At 43.3% G+C, this 25,438-nt stretch overlaps 1 protein-coding gene across 1 annotated transcript; it reads left to right on the top strand.

Annotated features, from left to right (window-relative positions):
• The first annotated feature begins 6,916 nt into the window (after positions 1-6,916).
• LOC133906535 (uncharacterized) lies at positions 6,917-19,302 on the top strand. Its single transcript, XM_062348478.1, has 2 exons — positions 6,917-7,775; positions 18,616-19,302. Exons 1-2 carry the CDS (start codon positions 6,970-6,972, stop codon positions 19,238-19,240), a joined length of 1,431 nt encoding a protein of 476 aa, XP_062204462.1. The 5' UTR covers positions 6,917-6,969; the 3' UTR covers positions 19,241-19,302.
• Positions 19,303-25,438: the final 6,136 nt, after the last annotated feature.

Genomic DNA, 25,438 nt, shown 5'->3' with positions numbered 1-25,438 from the left:
CCCGCTCTACTGTTGTTGTTGCTGCTGGGTCTCTGGGGTAGGGAGGCCCTCGGTGCCGGCCGCAGCTGTGGTCATGGTTGGGTTGACGGTGGTTGTAAGGCCCTAGCTTCTCCCGGTTGGGGGGTCATCATCGGCGCGGCCTGCGCCTGGTCGCCTGGACTGTCGTACAGGTGTGACCGGGGGGTCAGTTGCCATCGCCGCGGCCTTGGTGGTCTTCTTCTTGGATGACATCCTACCTCTCTTAGCACTTTTATGTTCGAGTCCCCATGGACGGCGCCACTGTTGGAGCAAGAGTTCGTCTTATCCCAGCAAGTACGGAGAGAGTTTCTTCAAAAGGAGGAGACTCAAGCTTGGAGACGGAGTTTGAGAGGAAGGAACACCACAAATGTATTAATAGTAAAAATATGGATTGGACCAGGGGGAGTATCACAGGAAGACTTGTGATTGTGCTCCTCCGTGCTGTGTTGAGCGTGCTCTCCCTGCTCAGATGACCATAGCCCCTTATTTATAGGGTTGGATGTAGCTTAGCGTACAAGTTACCGCTATGTGCAAAATATCCAAGATCAGGCCGAGTTACATGGCCTTATCCTGGATAACTACTTTTTACCCTACATAGAAGATAAATATCTACCATGGTAACTAGTGGGGTGCCAGTACCTAGAGAGGTGAGCCGATCGCCAATTGCGGCCCAGTGCCGTAATGTTAGGGGTGTCAGGATAACCTCCATTGTACTAGGGTGTCAGGACGGCGCCCACTAACCTAGGTAATTAATGCCGATCACTTTCTTGCAGGCAAAGGATGACCGGTGTTCCTCTCCTGGTAGATCTTTCTTGAGGCCCGATGGGTTACCCCGTAGCCTTTGGGAAGCCTGCCCGAGCACCGCAGACGAGGGCTCCGGGGGGAGGCATGGCTCCGGGAGATGAAGGTTTCGGGAGGCATGGCTCCGGGAGATGGAGGTTTCGGGAGGCATGGTTCTGGGAGATAGAGGCTTCCGGAGTCATGGTTCCAGGAGGTGGTTACTTCGAAACCTGGAAGTCAGAAAAAGGCCTTCGAGAGGTGTGAGCCCATGTGCATGGGCCAGCGAAGCCAAGGGGCCGTCGGGGGTCCTTAACAACGACCCCAACATATATATACACACATATATACATACATACATATACACACACATATACATACATACATATACACGCACACACATATACATGCATACATATATAAACACACATATACATACATATACATACGTATGTACGTACATATGTATACATATGCATACGTATACATATATATACACGTATGTATGTATATGTATATACATATGTATACATACATATATATGTATACATATGTGTATATATGTATACTTATATAGATACATATGTGTATATACGTATATGTATGTATATGTATATATAAATATATGCATATATATGTATATGTACATACCAATATGTATACATATACATACATATACATATATGTGAACATATATACATATTGTAACACTAGTACATAACCGTTCAAAACTGTCAGGAACTGATAATGAATTAGCGTCAGTGATAATCATGGATAAGTTGGCAGTATATATAGTAACACTTGTACAAAACAGTTCAAAATTGGTAGGGTTCTAGTCTCGAACCACCAATGTTAATACATCCACATGTGCAAAAATACTCTTACATGGACTCTTCAGTATAAGGATCTTGAGACAAAGATCTCATGTTGAAATGTTCGTAGTAGAGTATTTCATATCTACATGAATGATGGAATGTTCCCTCAAGGCATATTGATCCCTATGCTCAAGCTTGATCCTAATTTAAAACTACAATCTTGTTGAAACTGCAGTGACAAATAGGAATGGATGTTGCAAAGTTGTTGTGCCAGGAGCTCTTGGGCATAGGATCTAGGCTTGTAGGGACCATATGTTGAAGACCTCTTGATACAGCCGCCTTGTTAAAGCATATAGGCTCTTAATTTGTGTTTTTGGTGATTAATAATAATATGTAATTATGGAGTAACATATTTAATTGAGTTATGAAAAGGTTAGTCCCAAGAATGTTGCAAAGCTAGAAAGAATATGTGTGGAGGATATACAAATAGTTAGCTCAAGGCAAAGGTATAAAAATATAAGGCATTTTCTTTTGTCGGTCAATGATGATTAGAGAAGAGTAATAACCGAATTGATAGGATTAGTGTCGTACTATTAAGAGGGATTGATGTGTATTTACTTGAGGTATCAAAGTGTTATTATCGTTTAAACTTACATTTCATCTAAGATGAGAGATTTACTTTGAGAAGAATAGGAAAAACTACCTTTGAGGGTGCTTTGAGTAGTGGCAGTCTGATCGCTAAGTATGACCGGTCTGATCGTTGTATAAGTGAGGTAGAATTTTTCCAAGTTCATAAGTCGTGGCCTGCCCAAGGGGTGTCCTGGTCTGTCCGCTAAGGGAGCATAGAGTTTTGGGTCTCTATTCCAGGTTCGCGATCAAATCGAGACCAGTGGTGGTATGACCGTCATGTCATTTTTTCTTTAGTGTCAGAGTCATCATTATACTTTTGTAGCCATTGGATTAGTGGCGGTCTAACCTCCAGTTGTATTATGGCCTAATCGTCAGATGCATAGATAACTCATATTTTTGGCAACGACCACTTTTCGAGTTGTGGGCTATAAATATATCCCTTGTTGGTTTAAGGGGAAGATCAAGCATTTCATATCTGAACTCTTCAGCACTTGGCATCCTCATTTCCCTCTCTTGACTTAGTGGTTGCATATTTGAGAGTGTGAGGATATCCAATACAATGCTTTGTAGCATTTGAGTTTTGTGGCACTACTGATCCTCATGCAAGCGTCGTCGACTTGTTACTTTTAGAGGTTGCCGTCTCCTAAATGGCTTGGAGGTGGTTGTATCGTTGAGCCCTTCAAAAATGTTTATGAAGGAGTCACGATGGTGATTGTGAGGGGTTTTGAGCATGCCTCACCGGAGCGGTTAAGTGCTACTCTTGTGGAATCGAGGAATTGAGTAGTTCATTGTTCTATTCCGGCTTAAGATAAAGTTGCTTGGTGTGAGCCTCTTCTCGTGGTGAGAATTGCATACTTGATAGAGAAATGGTTAGAAGCTTGAACTTACCTCAACGTGGATTAGGGGTGATCGATAAATCATCAATACCATGGGATAAAATTCGTGTATCATCTCTTGTGTTATTTATATTCATGCAATTTACCTTATGCAATTTATCTTCCTAGAAAAAAATTGTTGCATGTCACACTAGGATTGCAAGCCTCGACATAGTTCTAGTTGCTTTATATTACTCTAGTGATCTCTAGTGTAATTTTTGTAGGTTTTATTTGATCGCTTAGCAATTAGTCTTGAAACCGCATATTCATCCCTCTCTAGTTGGTATCTTAGATTCTACAGTTATGTCATCTGTTTTACATCTTGTGCAATCCAAGTGACAATAGTATATATAAATGAATGGCGAAAACATAATCATCTTGAAGCAAATGTGTTTACTACCACTTATATAGATATGCCTATTGCTATAATTTTGAACACTCAACTTGCCACTCGTTTAGTTTGGGAGACAGAGACAGAGACGGGAAGATGGGGAGACGAGCTCGGGTAATGGGAGACGGGGCTACGGGCTCAGGAGATGGGGCAACAGGCTCGAGGGACGATGAGATTGGTGACAGGCTCGATAGATGACAAGGGCCGGGGAAATGAGAATGGCCTCGAGGTGGCTCGGGCTTAAGAGACGATGAGGTCAGTGACGTGCTCGGTAGACGGTGAGGGCTTGAGTGAACAAGGGTGGCCGCGAGGTGGCTTGAGCTCGGGAGACAGCGATTGGCTCAGAGGACGTGGAAGACAGGCCCGAGGGGTAGAGACGGCCGAAGTGGCGACGGTGACCATCGCACCACTACGACCACCACTACCCCTTGGGAGCGGCTTCTGGAGATTGAGAGCAAAGTGAGATGGGGAGTGGACTGAGGGAGACGGACTTAAGAATTATAGAAGCATTATCTTGCCGGTTTAGAATACGAATTGATAGAGATAATAATTAGGACTTTCGGTTCGTATTCGCTCAATTATTACTCCGTTGGTGAGCATATCAACCAACAGTGATAATCCACTGCCCATTTGGAATACGAGCCGGTAGACATAAGAATTATCATTATCGGTTCGTATTTGCTCAATTATTGCTCTAACAATGAGTTTATGAACCGATAGTGAAGTATTATTGTTGGTTTGTAGCTCAAACTGACAGTGATATCAACTATCATTGTCAGTTCTTAAAAGCTCACGGTTAGATCTATCAGTTCACACTACTAAAAATGGGTCATCCGTGCCCCTTTTTTCACTTCTGGTTCTTACCAAAAACCAATAGTAATAGCCTACCTAGCAAAAACTGATAGCGGTAGTCAAGTATCACTGCCAGTTCAATTAAAAAACTGGCAATGATACTATCACTGCCACCATAATGAACCGACAATGGTACTTGATTATCGCTGTTGGTTCTAGTTATGAACTGACCGTGATAATTGAGGTATTATCACTGCCGGTTCGTTATATTAACCGGTAGTGATAATAAAATGTAGCTTATTTCAGAAATTATGGATCGGTAGTAATGACATTTTTTTTAAGTAGTGTCAGCTTATGAACCGATAGTGATACCTTATTACTGCTAGTTATTTCCAAATTGGTAGTGAAAGGGGAGCAGGGATGACTTTTTTTTAGTAGTGTAAGAAATTCGCCTAGATTCAATTTTAAACTTTTGATAGTTCTGTGAAAAAAAGAGTTGAAGTTGCAGGAAACTTCGCTGTATGTAGTGAAAAGTTTATAAGTGTCAACTAAGGTGAATGAGCCGGGCTTCTGTTTGTTTATCATGTCTATATTTCCTATGTCTGTATATCTGCAGTTACTTATCATATAAAATGCTGCTCAATTGGTCCCATATCGGTGGTAAATTGAATTTTTGCACAAAGCAAAGAGTCAAGAACTCAAGATTGTGCAAACAGTACAATGAGGTAATAGGATGCTAACTAGGCAATATGAGCTGTAGATTGCTCACAAAATTACTTATGGTATGGTCCATTCATGAAATTCCAAAACATGCAAACTTAGGCTCATACTGCTAGACTTAAGAGAGTTAAACATACTTAAATAGTTGGCTCCCTCCCTTGTTTAAAATGGAAATACATAGGAATGAGAGAGGGAATTTGGTTGTACACGCGCATGCATTTTGTGTATTTTACACGTGAAAATCGCGTGACTTGTCGACAACCAACCTCACATTAAGCGTTTGAATCATGCAATAATATAACAGTTATTATTTGGGTTAATAGCATTTTAATGAGATTAAAATTGTTGTTTCCAACTGTCCTAAAATCGTGTCGGTTACCATTCTTTGATGGACCATTATTGCTGCATTCTAGCTATTTGAGAGCTACGAGACATCTTGGTTGGTTCTGTGATTTTGGTCCCCTCATTTTCCCCGATCCTCTTTTCTCTCGTATCTGCTTCATTGTTTTGTTCTGATGTTTAGCCTTGTCATCCTTTCCAATCGACGTGTATCGAGCAGAAAGGAGAGTGGGATCTTCAAAACCGGTGTCACGTAAAGACATGCACGAGGCGGTAACCAAGTTTTTTGAGGGTGCTCAGCTCGACCGCTTGGTAATATGACAGTTCCTGTATATACATCACCATTGGGTGGCTTTGTTTTTAGATAATGGAATAGTTATTAGGATGACTTTGTTGGTGCCAAAACCCTAACCCATACACAAAATGTTATATATGACGACATTCGAGCGTAACAACATGCGATGTATTTCTGATAAACACGATAAATCAGCAAAATGCGGCAATTGTGATATTTTTGTATGGTTTTAGGGCTGCCCCTATTTGATGCTACAGCGCCATATCACATGTACATTGCCACTATTTGCAGGCTTTGGCTTTGATATAAACTCAATATTTTAAAAGGCTTGATGCAACAGTTTGTAAAACATAATTCAATAATGTACAAATACATGGACAACGTTTCATTTGTAATTTGTTGGGATATATAGTATATTTGAAAACTAAGTTTTTTTTAAAAAAAAGACATAAAACATATTTTCGTTGTAGTTCTTTTTTTTTTGTATTAACTGTGAACAACATCTTAGTCCAAAATAGTTTTCAAATTGAACGCTCTATTTAAAACATAAATACACTTCAAATGTTAAAGTTCAAACCAAACTCCGCCTACCAACTCACCTGGGCCCATCCCACAATGACAGGTGTCCAACACACTCTTAGTGAACCAAAAAAACACCTGCTATATTCATAAAGAATTTATAGTTTGTAGGCTAAAATAAAATACTTTAAGTTTGTGCTTTTAATATAAAATGTGAATAAAACAGTTTACCCATACACCATAAGTTTATTTAGCTGAAAAAAGAAAATACTCCCAAACAAGCTTAGGGCATGAATAATACTAGATACTTAAGGAAAAATAGTGTTAAACACCTAAATAAATTTTTTAATTCTAATGCAAACAAATACTGCAGTTGCTTAAATATGGTTAACTTTCATATTAATACTAAAATAAGCAGCGGTATTTAAGTAAACACCTTGCTCTCCATCTAAACATATGTGCTACTGCAGTTGAGAAAAAAATCTAATTTTTTATAAATATTTTCTCTAAACACTCCATTATACATGCTAAAAACATCAAAATACTATAAATAGGCCAAATCCCAACCCACGCCAAACTACAACCCAACCAAACCCAGCTTAAGGTATATTCCCATCGTTCCCCGACCGCTCCACCACGACTTTTTTTATTTTTATATTTTGTAAATTCAATTTTTTAAAACGGATATATATTTTTCAATTTTCGGATTTAAAAAATATACAAAAATCCCACCGCCACAGCAGCACTTGCTATCCGAGCCCATCCGGCTGGCTTGCAGTTTACGCCACCACTTCAGTAATGCTACGATCCGCCTTCCCGCTCGTCTCTCACCTCCCACCAAAGAAACCGCCCCCAATCCGCCCACGCCTACCACCTGTTCGTCGATATGCCTCCGCCGCCGCCACACCTCCCCCTCCCCCTCCGCCCCCGCCGTCCCAGCTGCCTCTCCCGCCAGCCTCCGCCTACGTCCACCTCCCCTTCTGCCGCAAGCGCTGCCACTACTGCGACTTCCCCATCGTCGCGCTCGGCTCCTCCTCGTCCATCCTCTCGCCGCGCGGCGGGGGCGAGGTCGAGGACCCGAGGATCACCGACTACGTGCGCCTCCTGCTGCGCGAGGTCGCCGCGACGTGCCCGGTGTCGGATGACGGCGTGCCGCTCGAGACCGTCTTCTTCGGCGGCGGCACGCCGTCGCTGGTCCCGCCGCGGCTCGTGGCGGCGGTCCTCGACGCGCTGCGTGGCAGGTTCGGCCTGTCGGCCTGCCCCGAGGTGTCCATCGAGATGGACCCCGGCACGTTCGACGCCGCCAGGCTAAGGGAGCTCGTGGGAGTGGGCGTGAACCGCGTGTCGCTCGGCGTGCAGGCATTCCAGGAGGACCTGCTGCGAGCGTGCGGCCGCGCGCACGGGCTGAAGGAGGTGCACGAAGCCGTTGGGATCGTGACGGCCTGCGAAGGGCTGCAGAACTGGAGCATGGACCTCATCTCCTCGCTGCCCAACCAGACCGAGGAGATGTGGGAGGAGAGCTTGAGGTGCACAGTTGAGGCCCGGCCCACGCACGTGTCCGTGTATGATCTGCAGATTGAGCAGGGCACCAAGTTTGGGCAAATGTAAGTGCTTCTTCTTCATCTTGCATTCTGAATTTCAAATTGCGTGTTCACTTACTTTAGTGCCTAACTGAAATTATCATGGCCCTATGTTTGTTATAATACTTTCATGGCTTCAGTTAAATTTAACTTCTGCACCAGACGTTCTTGAATTTTGTGCACTACACTTCACCTTCTAATCAGTTTGGGGTTTGCTGCAGTGGAAACCAATCAATTTATGACAACTTTAACTTCACCATGAATATCTGCTTAGGGCATTTTTCATCCTTGTTAATGATGTCGAATATCTAACTTTAGGTACATGCGCATAAAGAATATATCATATAGGAACAGAGTATGTATAACACATATTAAAAAACTTTATATATCACGGAACCGAATCAGCGGTACCTGATACATTCGAAATCAAGGAAGTACATATTAAGAAGGTTTCGATTGGTTACCTAACTCGATACAATTAATACTCAAAATAGATTTATCTACTTAGACGTTAAGAAAGACAACTCCCGATCGATCACGGCTGGATATGAGTCGGTACCTTACCCCTATATAAGGCGAAAAAGTTGGGGGAGGAGAGGAGGAAGAGAGAGAGAGAGAGAACTCAAGGCAAGCATCAAGACCTTAGCAGAGAAGATATTCGACGACTTTAGTTTTAGGTTAGATCAGATCTGATATACTCTCTGTAATAGATCTAGCCTCATTGCTTGTACTCGAGATCATCAATATACAACAGCAACACCCCCACAGGACGTAGGGTATTACTCCAATCGGAGGCCTGAACCTGTATACATCGATTGTCTCATCTCGTGATTAATCTCTGCACTCAAAGGTATCCAATCAATTTACAGACATATTTTCAAGAACTAATCTTTGACAGTTGACGCGCCAGGTACGGGCCTTCTTCTGCTTTGCAGGATTAATCATGTCTTAGGCTCACGTTTACGTCGACTTCTCCGACAATGGCTTCTACGACCACTTCGAGTCGACAACGGATAGCTTCGAGTCCCCTCTCGTCGACTCGGAGATCATCTTCGGAATCATGGTTTTCCGTTGGGATGGTCAAGGTGTACTGATCCATACCGGTTCCCTCGAATCTAGACCAGTGCATGCGTATCGTGAGGTGGGACATCTCGAGTGGGATCCCGCGGAGCGTAATGTTCTCCAATGCATGGACACCGACAACGACGAGGGTGGTGACGGTGATTCTAATGCTAACCAGAGCAGTCGAACAGATCGATTCATGTACATGGCTAGAAGCAACGATCCCCCACGGCTGACCTAATGGCGATAGATTCAAAAGCCATGGTCAACAACAGTGCGGAAATTCCCAAAGATCCGGCGACAGCTTTCGCTACCAACGGTACCGACGCCAAGTTACCACCAGAAACATCCGCAACTGCAGTCTTACATGCACCCAACACGACCCTTCACCGGCGAACCACGGGAGGGCAGATGCCTCCTGGCCTCTCCTGACGACTTCTGGTGGGTGCGCCTCCGCCCGTGACGACCCACGATTCAAGGGAGAAGCTCCCTCCGAACAATCACCATGAAGCTTCATCGGCTCGACCGCCACCGAGCCTTAGTAGCGACGTATTAGTACTCTGGACGCTAACATACAAAAAGCTCATCTGATCCTTCGATCCCTTCCAGAGTTAGATCCGGCGAATCCGCTAACTCCTATGGTCAATCAAGTCAAGACGCTACTCGATGTAGCTCAGATCCAAGTTGCTGAAGCAAATAATCCCAGCAATTCTAGGCCCCCCAGTTGATATAGTCCTGACTTGAGGAGCCACGGGCGGGAACCCTCTCGAGTAGGGGAATCTCAAACTGGAAGTTCAGGTGGTCGAGCCCGAACATGATAATGTGGGCCAAACTATAGCTGCCTTGTCTATAGACGTGGAAATCAGGAAGACCTGAGGAATCGTATTCCTCACAATCGGCATGATCTATGGACGGTGATCGAAAACCACCGTGAAGAACACTGTGAAGATGATCACCACTACTATGACTGCAGATCTACAGGACGGGATGGTCGACATGACTCCCCTACTCGAAGAGGCACACCACCTCTTCCTGATGAGTTCGACGAAGGTTGCGAGGCTTTCGTACATGAACTTCGATCAATTCGGTGGATCAAAAAGTTCAAAGCGGACCTGATCCAGAAATATGACGGGAAAATCAATCCCAATAAGTGGTTGCAGATCTACACCACTGTTATTTGAGCCGCAACACTGGTGACAATCGAGTAATGGCCAATTACTTGTTAACCGCCCTTGATGGATCCGTAAGGTTCTAGTTGCTAAACTTGCCATCCAACTCGATTAGTTCATGGGCAGAACTTAAGGCTCAGTTCATAGCCAATTTTCAAAGCACATTCGAGCGTCCAGGAACAGATAACGATCTCCACCACCTACACAAAGGCGACAATGAATCTCTTCGAGATTTTATCCGCTGGTTCAGCGACAAGCGTAGCGCGATCCCGGACATCTCCGATGAGTCGATAATCATCGTCTTCAACCGAGGTGTTTAGGACATAGATTTACGTGGAAAGATGACTACTCGGAAGATCCGTACGTTCAAAGAGTTTTTTGAGTTAGCCGACAAGTACGCAAAACGAACAGAAGCGCAGGTGCGCGCTAAAAACCTTCAATCTAGCAAGAATAAACCTGAATTCTCGAAGAGTGGAGGAAAGAAGAACAAACCCGGTGACAAGCGCAAGGGACCCGATACGACTATAGCTGCGGTCGACAGGAACAAATCGCGCAACACTGGGGACAACAAAGACCTCAGTCGAGGTGGTAGGAATTGGTGTCCCATCCATCGGAGCAACCAGCACGACTTCAACGAGTGCAATGTGTTAAAGAAAAAGCTTGATGAAAAGATCAAGCCAAACACTGGGTGTGGCAATAAGCAGGCTAAGTCAAACGTTGAAGGTAGCGAGCCCCAGTTCCATGAGGCAGACAACAGCTTGGCGCACATCTTCGGAGGGTCCGCTACGTACGAGTCCAAAAGGCAATACAAGGCGGTCGAGCGAGAAGTCAACTTGGCCCAAACTAGGCCCACTCGATATCTCAAGTGGTTCACCTTTGGTCAAACCGATCATCCGGTCGCGATACCACATCCTGGTCGATACCCGGTCATGGTTCAACCGACCATATTCAACATCAAAGTTTCCAAAACTTTGGTTGATGGTAGTAGTTCACTCAACCTCATTTTCTCCAAAACCTTACACAAGATGAGAATTCGGAGATCAAAGCTTAAAACAGGAGTCGAGCCTTTCCACGGCGTAACTCCCAACTCACCGACCATGCCTCTCGGCCGGATTGAGCTGCCGGTCACGTTTGGCACGTCCGATAATTTCCGCCCAGAAATGCTAACCTTTGATGTCGTGGACTTCAAGACGACGTATAATGTGATTCTAGGCCGCCCAATGCCGGGCAAGTTCATGGCGGTGGTTCACTATACTTACCAAATGCTCAAGATACTGAGTCCTAAGGGGGCCATTATAGTTAAAGGGGATCAGCGCGCAGCGGTCAAATGCGATAAGCAAAGCCTGAATATGGTCGAACACTTTGGTCAAGTGGCTACCACCCCAAGGACGCAAATTCTAAGCGTCAAAGGCACCAAGGTGTCATCGAGGCCAAAAACTCCAGGCTCATAAGTCTTGCTAGCACCTCTAAGTCCGGCAATGCCAAAGGCAAGATCAACGACGGCGTTGACAATAAGAAGACCGGTGGTTGCGTCAAGGCAATGCTCCTCAACCCGTCTGAACCATCCAAAACGGTTAAGATTAGGGCCAATCTTGATCCCAAATAGAAACTCGAGCTCATCACCTTCCTCCAGTCAAACCAAGACATGTTCGCATGGCAACCATTAGATATGCCCGAGGTCCCCAGGGAGATGATTGAGCATCAACTAGCTGTTAAACCCGGTGCCAAACTTGTGGTGCAGAAGCAGCGAAGATTTGCGAAACACAGGAAGCGGGCCATCCAGGAGGAGGTCAATAAACTCCTAAAGGCGGGCTTCATTCGAGAAGTGTGTCATCCTACGTGGCTCGCGAATCCCGTCCTCGTTAAGAAGGCCAATGGCAGATGGAGAATGTGCGTCGACTTCATCAACCTCAACAAAGCTTGCCCCAAGTATCCTTTTCTCCTCCCGCGCATCAACCAGATCGTCGACTCTATGGCAGGCTGCGAATTGCTATATTTTCTAGATGCCTATTCAGGGTATCACCAAATTAGCACGGGATTAGATGATTTAAAGAAAACAACTTTTACTACTCCCTTCGGTGTATTTTGTTATGTAAAGATGCCTTTCGGTTTAAGAAACGCTGGTGTTACGTATCAAAGGTGTATTTAAAACTGTTTACAACCCTAAACCGGGCGCAATGTAGAAGCATACGTCGATAATGTTGTAGTCAAGTTGGAAACCAGAAACGCATTAGTTGACGATCTCGCAGAAACATTGGACAATCTCAGGAAGTATCGCATGATGCTCAACCCCGAAAAGTGCACGTTCGGTGTGCCGTCTGGTAAGCTTCTCGGCTTCCTGACAGGTTGCATCACTGCTCTTAGTCGGTTCATTTCTAGGATGAGTGAGCGAGGAATGCCTTTCTTTAGGTTTTTGAAGAAACAAGACCGATTCGAGTTGATAGAGAAAGCGTAACGCGCCTTCCAGGACTTCAAACGGTACTTATCTTTCCTATTGATTCTTATACCGTCTAACGAGAAAGAGGAGCTCTTTTTTAATATTGCAGCTATCCCACAAGTCGTAAGTACGGTACTGGAGGTCGAACGGGGAGCTCTTTTTTAATATTGCAGCTATCCCACAAGTCGTAAGTACGGTACTGGCGGTCGAACGGGAATGCCCCGAGAAAAAGGCCAAGGTCCAAAAACCTGTTTATTACGTGAGCGAGCTTCTACACGATGCTAAGCTACGATACCCGCAAGTACAGAAGCTGATATATGCAGTCTTGATGTCTTCCCGGAAATTACGGCACTACTTTCAAGCGCACAGGATCACGGTCATAATGACGTATCCGCTGAAGGATGTAATACACAATCAGGAAGCTACTGGACGAATCGCGCAATGGGCGGTAGAACTAAATGAGTTTGACGTATGCTACGCATCACGCACAAGCGTGAAATCCAGAGTGTTGGCAGATTTCATCGCCAAATGGACAAACGTTGAGGAAAAAAAGGCTAAACATGGTCGAAGATCACTGGACGCTCTTTTTTGATGGATCGCTCACGCTCCAGGGTTCGGGGGCTAGCATTGTGCTCAAATCTCCAACGGGCGATGAACTCAGGTACGTTGTTCAGTTAGATTTTAAAGCCTCTAATAATGTTGCGAAATATGAAGGACTGGTAAACGGGCTCCGCATAACTGCATCGCTTGGGATTAAACGACTTCTTGTGAAAGGGGACTCACTGCTAGTCGTAAACCAAGTTCAAAAGGACTACCAGTGCTTGGACAATAACATGACGGCTTACTTACTCGAGGTGCGAAAGTTCGAGCAAAAGTTCGAATGGCTGGAAGTGATCAAAAGGAGTGATAACTCTGGTGCGGATGAACTTGCTCGACTTGCTTCTTTTCGAGCACTGATACCCATAGGGGTCTTCGTTGAGAAACTCCTTAAACCATCTGTCCCAACAGTTCGGCGAACGGATGCTGTCCAACCCGACCAGTAGTCTGGTCAGGTTAGCGAGGCAGAACCCACAGACACAGATAATGCACTACTCGAACGCAACCCGACTTGGATGACTCTGTACCAAGTCTATCTGGAGGGTCGAGACATCCCTGATGATGATGCGTCTGTAGAAAAAATTGCTCATAAATCCAAACTCTACGTTTTGGTAGACGACAAGCTCTACTGAAAGGGGAATAACGGAATCTTGATGAAGTGCATCACTCAGGAAGAGGGCAATAAAATATTGCTCGATATCCATGGAGGCACGTGTGGTAATCATACGTCTTGTCGCACCTTGGTCGGAAAAATTTTCCGCCAAGGATTCTATTGGCTGACTGCTCTTCAGGATACTTTCGAGCTGGTTAAAAAGTGTGAAAGCTGCCAATTTTTTGGAAGGCAGACCACTCAACCAGCCCAAACTCTGCAAACAATCTCTCTTTCGTGGCCTTTCTCTGTCTGGGGCTTGGATACCCTGGGACCGTTCCCAAGGGCCTAAAGTAGTTACAAGTTCCTATTTGTGGCTATTGACACGTTCACTAAGTGGATAAACCGAAGTCGTAGGAAAAATAACTGCAGAAGCGGCCAAGAAGTTCATGAGGAGCATAATTACTCGATTCGGCATTCCGCATCGGATAATTACGGATAACGGTTGCCAGTTTAGTAGCGGAACCTTTATTGCGTTCTGCAAACAATTTAGCATTAAGACTTGTTTCGCCTCAATAGCTCACCCGCAGAGTAATGGTCAAGTTGAGCGTGCTAATGGTATAGTTTTGCAGGGTATCAGAACTCGGGTCTTAGACAGGCTAAAGGCTTACTCGAAACGCTGGGTAAAAGAGCTTCCCTCGATACTATGAGCCGTTCGTACATCGACTAATAGGGCCACCGGCGAAACTCCTTTCTTCTTAGTTTAGGGAGTGGAAGTGGTGCTCCCGACTGAGTTGCAGTTCGAATCACCTCGAGCTGAAAGTTACTCTGAAGAAGGGCAGTAGCACTTACGAGCGGATGACATAAATTTACTCGAGGAGTACCGAGATCGAGTGTCTATTCGAGCGGTTAAGTATTAGCAGGCGTTGCGTAAATATCAAAGCTAGAAAATTCAACACAAGCAACTCGCTGCTGGGGACCTCGTCCTGTGGAAGGTGCAGAAATAGGCCCATCGCCACAAGTTATCGCCTAAATGGGAAGGACCTTGCATAGTAGTCGAGGTCACTCGACCTGGGTCGGTACAACTATCTACTCCAAACGGCGAGATACTCGAGCACTCGTGGAACATCGATCTAACTCTAAAAGTTTTATTCATAAAAAAGATAGGTTACAGGTAAGTCGATTACATTTGATTCGGTTGGCTACTCGATTACATAGTTTTTCTGTTTCACTCTAATCCGTATGGCTAGTGCAAAATTGATAGAAAGAATCAGCTTAGATCTTTCAAAAAAAACCTTATTTGTCCTTGAACGAGTCAAGAAATCTTTTATACTCCTCCCTCGGGCGGCAGCTGATCATTCCAAGGACCGACCGCCGATCAGCATAAGGACCAGGGAATGTGGCCGAGGCGAAGACCTTGCTAGAGCTGCTGTCCGGCGCCGGTGATGCCGAGCGGTCTTCTGCGTGGTGCGAGGGTGATCTGGCGGTTGTCGACGGAGAAGACGACCGCGCCTCCTTAGCCTGTGATGACCTGAAGGCTCCACTGCCGAAGACCTCGATGGTGGCTTGGTTGATGAACCGATCGAGATCACCACCATCCTCAATCCTCCCCCGTGCGAAGCGCTGTGCCATCTGGCTTGAAGCATAGGTCTTTATGTAATGGCGAACGCGTTGAATGAGGGGACGATGATTATCTGCGGTGGGTGCTTCTTCCCTCTCTTTCTTAGGCCTACCACTCGAGTCCTCGTCGGAGGAGGAAATTATGATGATTTCAGGAGGGACCATAGCGAGAGGTCTAGGGAAAGGATTTCTAGGATTAGTTCACGAGGTGGAGATGGAGTGGAGGCCATGACTTCAAGCTCTACAAATCCTAGAAGGCAATGAGCAAAGAAAACCAATGGGGGCGATGTGAAAGACAGACGACTTCGAGTCCCCTCTATTTATAGCGAGGGAACGAGTCTTACTGTATAAACGTAGTCGTCAAGATCCGAAACGATGGTGTTGCCTCGGGCGCGTAGCGCGTTCAGTGAAGTCGAGACGTCATGATGGCATTATGGCTTGTCTCATCTCTGCAAAGAGGGATGGGCGGTCATTATGACGCGTCAAATCAAGATTGTGGTGAAAACGAGCACAAACGGGAGTAGGTTTTTAATACCTACCTACCTGGTGGTTCGAGCTCATTCGGTATTCACATCGCAGTTAAAACAATAATGCTTGGGGGCTACATCGCAGTTAAAACAATAATGCTTGGGGGCTTGCACTCTCGAGTATTCAGTCAAGGATGATGTGTTGATGCATATGCTCTACTCTCTGTCGTGATTGCCACATCAAACAGAGAATCGGGGGCTACATCGCATACCTTCGATGTTGGAATTTTACTCATTGTTCAACTACATTATTGACCAATGGTACAGGTATCACAGATATACCATTGATTAATCTTGAGAATAACAATAGAACGCTTTGATTGGTTTTACATCTATTCATGCTAAACTCTATTTCATAGACATGGAAATAGCAGTGATAGCATATTAGACAGGCAAAATATCAGCAGCACCTCCAGTACAATTATCAAACAAGAAGAAGCATATTACATATTTAAGGGAAAAGGTTAGGAGATATTCACCTACAAGAACACCACTTAAAATTCCCTTCAAGGGATTTGACCGTCCTGGAAACAGCGTCGGGGTGCGAAATCTCGAGCACCGAGTATTCATCTCGATCGTAAGCTAAACTTGTCCGACGGAAGCCCAGAGTTCGACCAGGGTTGATAATCCCTGGTATTGGAGGGACAACCTCAGAAGTCAAGCCCAACAGAATTGTTTTGTCCTTCATTTAAGGAATAACTTTCTAGTCGAGAGGCTCCCAAATGTCATCATTAAAAGCATGAATGGAAACTAGCGTCTGAGCATTGTGTTCAGCAGGATCATCAATTTGGTCGCCCCAAGATTTTAAGAAAAACACGCGAGTCTCGTCCAAGATAAGTCGAGTGCCCCCCAAACCAGGCTGCCAGAGTTCGAACTCCGGCATCGACTGTTCCAATGCCGCAATGACTCCAAATGGATCCCTTGAAGCAATCCCATCTAGGAAATCAGCAATGCGCCACCAGAATTTGCTACTGGAGACTTGGAACCAGCGTAGTGGACCATCGACAAGAAACACATGCACACCCTTTGTCATCTGAAGATGAAAACATGGTATCCTTGGGCAAACGATGACAAATAATCTCCCGTCCTTTTGCACCACACATCCCTCCAGGCTTACCCAAAACGCATCATAAGAGAGTGATGGAAGGTTGGAGAACCATCCTGTCACTGGGTTGATTACTCTACCCTTGACCTGGCGCCCTCGCTCGATGATGGTCAAGAGCCCGCTTGAGGCCCCGATTATCTCCCAACTGTCACCGACTAAACCTCGGAAACGAAAATAAAAAATTGCTTCACTCTCTAGACGATGCACCTTGACCAAGCCATCATTGTGCACAATTGGTCCTTTCAGGATCTATGGCGCAAACTCTGCCACCCTGTGCACTTCATGCCAAGAAGTGCAGACACAACGTAAGAAAGCGAAATCCTCCGGGTGCAGCAACTTGTTGGAGATGGTATCTAGTACTCCCAATGGCAAAGCAGTCCAATCGGGATTCTCGGCCTTGAGACTTAGGGAGGGCGATGAAAATCCTTGAACAAAAGTAGATGATGCCGAAAAACTTCAGAGACGAGATCGAAGGGCAAGGTTGCAATGGATGTCACGAGAGTAGGACGATAGAGCTTTCTACTTAGATAAATAGGTCCTACCTCAAGGTATGACACGGAAGTCGTTTTCGCTTCGGAAAGGGAAAATTTACCGTCTCTTCGACAACCACGACCGTTTTTACCATGCTTCGAATGGCATGAAAAGCGGTATGATGACGATTTGTGAATCTTTGCACATCCTTCTATCCGCATTAAATGCGTCTACACCCGTCGTTTCAAATTTTGAAAGGTTTTTTTAACTCTACTCGGAGTCGGGTGTCGATCAGTTGAGTTCTTTAGTCTTTTCCTTTTAAGTCTCGAGTGTGGTTAGCCACAGGGCGCTCAACCTGACTGAGCTTCTACTCAATACTTGAAGGACCCGCCTATGCTCAGTTCTTTTGACTACGAGACTGATCCACTTTACTCGACCAAGCTTAAACTTGGTGGTACTCTAGTGGGTGCTTATAGAAACCTTTCCTCTTGAGTAGTGTTAGGAGCTATTGTCGAATATCTAACTATGGGGTATATGCGCATAAGAAATATATCATATAGGAACAGGATATGTACAACATATATTAAGAAGCTTTAGATATCACAGAACCGAATCAACAGTACCTGATACATCCGGAATTAAGGAAGTACATATCAGAAAGGTTTCGATTGGTTACCTAACTCGATACGATTAGTACTCAAAATAGATTTATCTATTTGGATGTCAAGAAAAACAACTCCTTATCGACCATGACTGGATAGGAGTCGGTACCTCACCCCTATATAAGGCGAAAAGGCTAGGGGAGGAGAGGAGGGAGAGAGAGAACTCGAGGCAAGCATCAAGACCTTAGCAGAGGAGATATTCGACGACTTTAGCTTTAGGTTAGATCAGATCTGATATACTTTCTGTAATAGATTTAGCTTCATTGCTTGTACTCGAAATCATTAATATACGGCAGCAACACCCTTACAGAACGTAGGGTATTACTTCAATCAGAGGTCTGAACCTGTACACATCAATTATCTCGTCCCGTGATTAATCTCTGCACTCAAATGTACCTATTCAATTTACGGACACATTGTCAGGAACTAATCTTCAACAAGTGAGCGCGAAAATCGTTCCCTAGTGGATGCTTCATGTTCCAGTACGTAGTATTTGTATTGTTTATAGCTGCAAAGCAGCAATATGAATTATTCTGTGTGCATGTTTGAGTCTCCTCAAGATCATTATGCTTGAGTTCAAGAGGCAAATTGATGCAATAATTATGTTCATATTTAATGTTGGCAGGTATACTCCTGGTGTGTTTCCTCTTCCGAGTGACACTGAGTCTGCAAATTTCTACAAGATCGCTTCGAAACAGCTTTCTCAAGCAGGATATAACCACTATGAAATCAGTAGCTACTGCAAGACGGGATACGAGTGCAAACACAATCTAACATACTGGCAAAACCGGCCATTTTATGCCTTCGGTCTTGGATCAGCAAGCTACATTAATGGTGTCAGGTTCTCCAGGCCCAGAAGAATGAAGGAGTATGCAGAGTGGGTTCAGAACCTGGAAGATGGGACGTGGAGCCATGAGTCTAGAAGCTCTGATATGAAGGACTTGGCAATGGATGTAGTGATGCTATCATTCAGAACAGCTTGGGGGCTAGATTTGCGAGGTTTCAGTAAATCCTTTGGAAAGAGTCTGACGCTATCTCTATGTAACACATTTAAGCCTTTTGTGGAGAGTGGGCTCGTAGTTGCCATGGATATGGAGCGACAAGCCTTACCACCTAGTGATTTTGAGTTGGACGTGCAAAATGAGGGTGATTTTGGAAGCAGAGTTGCGTTCATCCGTCTCAGTGACCCAGATGGATTTTTGTTGTCCAATGAGTTGATTTCACTTGCTTTTGGAATTATCTCACCATAACAAGGGTACACTGTTCTCATTAACATAGATCACCTATTTATTTGATTGATTTCATCTGGCCATACTGGTATCTTCTGATTTGTCTAGTCTGAGCGTAGCTTGATAGGATATAAGCTGGTCATTGAGATGCGTATCATGAAGAGAGAGAAAAAATGTTATGACAAACAGTTGCTCGAATGCAATTAACTAGTTCGCTGGCTTGCTGTAGTCAGCTACCTCTGTTTCACTGGCCCTGTCCATCTGAAACTTGTTTAATCATTCCCCTTAATCTCTCATTACCAAATTATATTATGCATAACTGTTAATTCTATTTTTTGAACTTTGTTTCTTTTTTCCCCACAAAAATACTTACGAATGTTGGGTAAGTTGGATAAATTGTCGAGGCATTATATAGAGTTGTTACGAGTTTATTTACACGAGTACTTGGCCCACAGTTTAAGAATTAATAATTGAAGTAATTGACTCTGACATAATCTTTTTCTGAAGACATGGATGAATCGATAAATATTAACTTGAATATGTAAGATTAATACTGGTAGCGAACAAGTTTTCAGTCAAGTTCTCTAAATGTTAAAGTCATATTATGCATGTAACAGTTTAGTCCGTATTTAAAAAAACAAAAAAAAAAGACAAAGGCTTAATCTCCGAGAGTAAAAACCCCGAAAAATATGTTTTTTTTTCCGAGGCACTCTTCATCCTGATCAATGAAGTCCTGATCTAACTTTTGTCATTAAGAGACCCTTTACTATTTGACTTTAATTGTTCAACATATTTCTTCTATGGAATTCGTTGATTTTCACCTTGGTTGTATAGAAAAGCTTCTGAGATACTGGTCTTAATTTAGTTTTCTTGGTCATTCATTTGTATATCCATATTTGTCTCGAAAGTAGTTTTTTCTCTTAGTATGATTATTCGGAATCTTATTTTGAGCACTTGATTTGTTTTTCCTTTATGTTGCCCTCTAGAATTTGTTCACTTCCACTCAACCTTCTATATAATGTGCCGCGGCATTATATACTTATTTCTTGTGTTCCTTGAGGAAAATTAGTCGTCGTTATTATCGATACTGATATTCGTCTAGCTTGCCACTCAACCTTGATGGCTGAATGTGCCGCGGCATTAACCTAGGTGGAAGCTTGATAAGGCGAGTGAGCTGAAGCGAATCCTTTCTTATTTATATCTTTCGGACTTTGTAAAGAGCACCTAAGAACAATTGGAGCTCACTTTCCATGGCTCATACTGTGGAGTCCAGTCGATGTCCATGGATCTTCAATTATGCTCCCTGCCATCTGCATGCTCTTAATCGGTCATCTCTGTGAGTATCAAAGCTTATCAATGTTTGCAATGGTTGAATCCTGAATATGATAGAGCTACAAGATCTATTTGGTTTTATGATATCAACAATTTATCTCGGAGTTAAGCATGTAGAGTGTATATTAGATGAAGTGTATGATGAAGCATCAGGAGGAGGAATCACCGATTGAATTGGTTGTATGCTTCTTCTTAATGTACAAGGTGCTGCCTGCTGAGCTCTTGGACTCTGTAGCCGTCGTGGCTGAACTGAGGCATTGCAGGCAGCGGTCGCAACTAGCAAGGGGCACCATCACCGGCTTCGCTGCTGACAATCTGAGATAAAAGCTATTGCCAGATCACATGGTTGAGATAAAAGCTACTAAGAATATAGGTGCACTTAAATATTGTGCTACTATAGATACCTCATTGCAGCACAGCACAGCGCAAAAAACAGCAAACTGGCCGTAAGTATGACCAAGAAGAAAACTTCTTTACGCTAGTTTGTCTTTTGACTCTCTTTTGGATCGCTAGCAGTTTTAACCGTTCTTTAATTTAGGAATTGAAGTATTTCCTACAGGTTCCTGTCAAATTTCTTTGTTGTAGACAGTCCAAATGTTTGGTGACGCAAATGCACTTGTTTGAAATTTCCTATAGGGGGCATGAGAATGAGATAGTCTTTTTCCCAAGCCAGAGATATCTGCATTTCGTCAGCCGGGATCATTTCTAACCAACCTCTTAGTTTTATATTCAGGTACTACAAGATGCACATGTTACAACTTACAAGGACACGAAGATCATAGGTCAAGAGAGATGACAAAAGTTGGTCTTGACCTTAACTCTGTACAGGTAAATTGGTTAGGTTAGGTAAAGACTAAGATAAATACTAAGCGTTCAACGCCTTAGTAGGCCGGCAACTCGGTAGAACAGTAAAAGTAGATTGAGTTTTCGTTTAGACGTTAGATGAAAGCAAATGCTGCCATGGATTGAAGTCGCCAACAGGCATAAACTAGTACGTAGACGGTAGACACAAGGAAATTTCTGTTGCATCATAGAGGAAAATCGCAGAGGAAGAGGCAGAGCCAGGTCAAAAGGCGTTCTTTCTTTTGGCATGGCTCCTTCACCGAAAAACTTAGTACAATATAACGTCAAGTAGGTTGTTACACGCCATTCGTCTTATATGATGCCACATATGATTTTAAGTGATATAGATAAGAGAGAAGGAAGTGAGAAAGCGATGTCGTTGTTTTGTAAAGCAGTGGTCTCGTAAGCTAAACTTCAAAATTATAAGATTACTCACACATTATTGTACAAATTATCATTACCATATAACTCATAATATGTATTTGTTCCATGTAAAAATTAAGAGTTATAGAATTACTATAAGACAGCTGAAAAATCAATCTATTTTAAAAGTTATTTGTTAAATAGTATCAAAATTATATCTCAATACATGAGACGGTTTATAAATGACACTAATATACTTGGCCTAACTTGTTAGTTTGGATACCATCTCATGAAAATGAAAAACCAGTCGTTTACAACAAGTGACACCACGTCTTTAAAAACAGAAAAAACAGTTTCTTTCAAACGGACAAAAAAACTCTATCTATAATATTACTAGCGGCTATTGCACATCGGTTGTGGGACCTGTGCGCTGTTGCCTGTGTATGTTCAAATAGCACTAACACACCTAGTGTGTCAGGTCTCGGGTCACGATAAGCAATAGTGGCGCCATGACGACGCTACCGACTGCCCGGTGCCAACGTAACTTGGAACCCTCGTTTTTCCTGTGCTTCGAATTGCACGGTCAGGTCAGCCAGGTGAAAAAATCGAAAATAAAATTACTTTTACATACACCTTACAGTAGCAATAAGGGATAATTTTTTATATATCATTGGTTAAACTTAAATTATGAGTCTCATGTGTCATTAACTGAGGTAGTCTCATGTCTCATAGATATGTGATGATATAAAAAAAATTTATAAGTTTTATCAGTAACAAATTGCTCCTAGCAATAATACCGACGTAAGTTGTGCTTGGAATCGAAGGCCGATTCTGTGCTTCTCGATCACACACGTACGTACTGGTCGACGGGCTGAATTCACTAGCTCTTCTTCGACGCCTTGGGAGGCCGGTAATCAATTTGGTAGACCAGTCAAAGTGCTTTGTGTACGGGCCGACGCGACTCAACGTCACCAATGAACACACGCGCACACACTCCTAGCAGTACCTACCTACCTACCTACCTACCACATGGTATAAACCCCGGCGTGACGTCATCAGGATGCATCGATCGGCTTGCTCCGTGGGTCCGTTCCATGGAAATTTTGGAGGCCAGCTGTAGGAAGAGTAGTTCGTACCCCCGACAGGAGGGAATTCGGGGTGATTTGTTGTCGGAATTTCTCACATTTTGCTTAGTCTTGGTCAGGCTTGACGACGTTGATTTGTCATGGGCTGAAACGAATCAAAATATTTATAAGTGACCCCTTCTTTGGTCGAGCATGCAAGCTCTCATCGGTAGTCGATCTGCAATGGGACGTGTGACTTGTTTCATTATATATAGTTATGTGCTCCCACTGTCAACGCTATTGAGAATACATCGAAATATATGCTACAAAGTTATAATCCTTTGAAATAGTCAAATAGTATTAGAGCTTTACTCCTGAGAGCAACTCCAGCGGCCTCGTCACTCAGCTCGCCATCGCTGCTCGACTCGTCATCCTGTGAAAACACACCTCCAACAGTCTCACCAACAGCATCGTTATCACTGTAGCGTAGCCAAATCACACGATCGCCTCGCCATCTCGGCTGTGTGTGCGCTCGGCACTAGTGCACATAGGAGAGAGCAGAGAGGATCGCCTCGCCATCTCGGCTGTGTGTGGGCTCGGCACCAGTGCACATAGGAGAGAGCAGAGAGAGGAGAGACGAGAGAAGATAGAAAGTTGCAACATGCTTTAAAATTCATTCCTTTTCTCCTTTTATTATAAATTCAAAAGATAAAATTTTAAAGCTCCTAAAATCACATCGATTTTAGTTCTCACAGAATAAATAACAGAAAATCTATTTTAAATGGTTCTAACTAAAAATCTCTTATAAATTTAAATGAAAATTCATCTAAACTAATGTACTAATTTATAGTTGTTATAAAAATAGTCGTTTAAAAAACTAACTGTTACGGAGAAAGTATAGATAATAGACTATGAAAGGTGGAGTTTAGCTAGTCTACTGAAGTGTATAAAAATATGAAAAAAAAATCTTTTGAAGTGGATAAATAAATAGAAATATGGAGAGTGAAATACTGAAGATGCTCCAATACCGGAGCACTGCACTACAGGTTCTCAACTCACGACAAGAGAAAGTGGACCTGACGACACTGCACGGATTCACTTCTGTACGTACTAATAAAGTTCATGAGAAAAATGTGCGCCAGCATGAGCATGTGGTGAGCGAATAAACGGTACTACAGGTACTGGTAGGATCGATTCGCCATGCATGACACGGCGCTTGCCACCTACTAGTACCTAGTATCTACCAATACAAACCTCGGCATGAGTTTTTTTTAATCCTTTGTAAACAAATATTTTTAAAACAATATATGAGATACTAAATTTTTAAAAACTAATTTTTTTTCACGTCAAAGTACATGATGTGACTTGTAACTTGATAATATTAATATATGTGGTGTGACTAAGGTGGTCATGCTAACGGCTCGTCCCAGCGCTTGCCTCGTGGCCTCTTTTGTTATGTGAAAATACATGACATGATTCACACCTTGGTCACACCATATATATTGACTTGAACACATAATGTAGTTCCTGAAAATTTAGTGTCAGATGTGCTTTTTTTAAATATTAGTTTTAAAAAAAGCTAAAATAAAAAGGTAAAATGCACTAACAGTCCTCAAACTTGCTATATCGTATTATTTAGGTCCACGAACTCTGAAACTGTATTTTTAGACTATTAATATTATCAAACCGTATCAATCAGGTTCATAACAGCTCAGCGTGGCAAAGGCAGCTAACGTGACATGCACGTGGTGCCTGCGTGTGTAGTGAAAATGATCTTATTAGATCATGATTGTGATTTTAGTGATTAATGATAGTCATTAGGACTAACATATTTATAAAGAATATATATTAGTAGGTCTTATAGATGCAATACATCAAGAAGCCACCGCAGCCGATATAAAGTTTGATTGAATTGGAGAAGTCTCAAGAGAATTGATCTCATCGGAAGGTCCAGTGCAGAAGAGTTTGCGCTCACTGGAGCATTGTGCATAGAGGCTAATAGCCTTACTGGATAGTCCGGTGCTCTGTGTGTTGAACTCATCGGAGTATTTCTAACAAAGTGGGAGAAAGCTGAGGACCTCACCGGATAGTCCGGTGATCTGCATAGGATAACATCGGAGCATTTCTTGTAGAGAAGAATGCGAGTGTAGAAGACTTTGAGTGGAATTACAATGACTAGTTTCTGAGTTTGTACTCACCGGATGATCCGGTATTAATACTACTATTCTTCCTGGATCATCCCATGTTACCAGCTTTTCTGAGTCATTAAAAAATGGCTAATTGGCAGATTTGAGACTATAAATATTCCTCTATTTAGTCATTTGAAGATGTGGCATGCTGCTGGAGTCTAGAGGAACCTCATATATACTTGAGAAGATATCTAAACCACCAAAATACTTAAAGTGATCATCCAAAGCAATTAACCATAAGATTAGAGAGTGTAGTGCTTATAGACCTAGAGTGAGTTGTAACTGGGTGTTGCAACTTGAAGAAGGGATCAAGAAGTGATCCTAGCTTATACCGAGTGGTACATCGGCACTTTGGAGTATGTTGTAATCTTCTTGAGCTGCAGAGTAGACACACTAGATAAACCTATAACATATTTAAATAGAAGTAG

Source organism: Phragmites australis, chromosome 23 (genome assembly GCF_958298935.1).
Source record: "Phragmites australis chromosome 23, lpPhrAust1.1, whole genome shotgun sequence".
Classification (NCBI taxonomy): domain Eukaryota; kingdom Viridiplantae; phylum Streptophyta; class Magnoliopsida; order Poales; family Poaceae; genus Phragmites; species Phragmites australis.
Note: the sequence above shows the minus strand (reverse complement) of the source record. Positions and strands in the feature narration are given on the sequence as shown.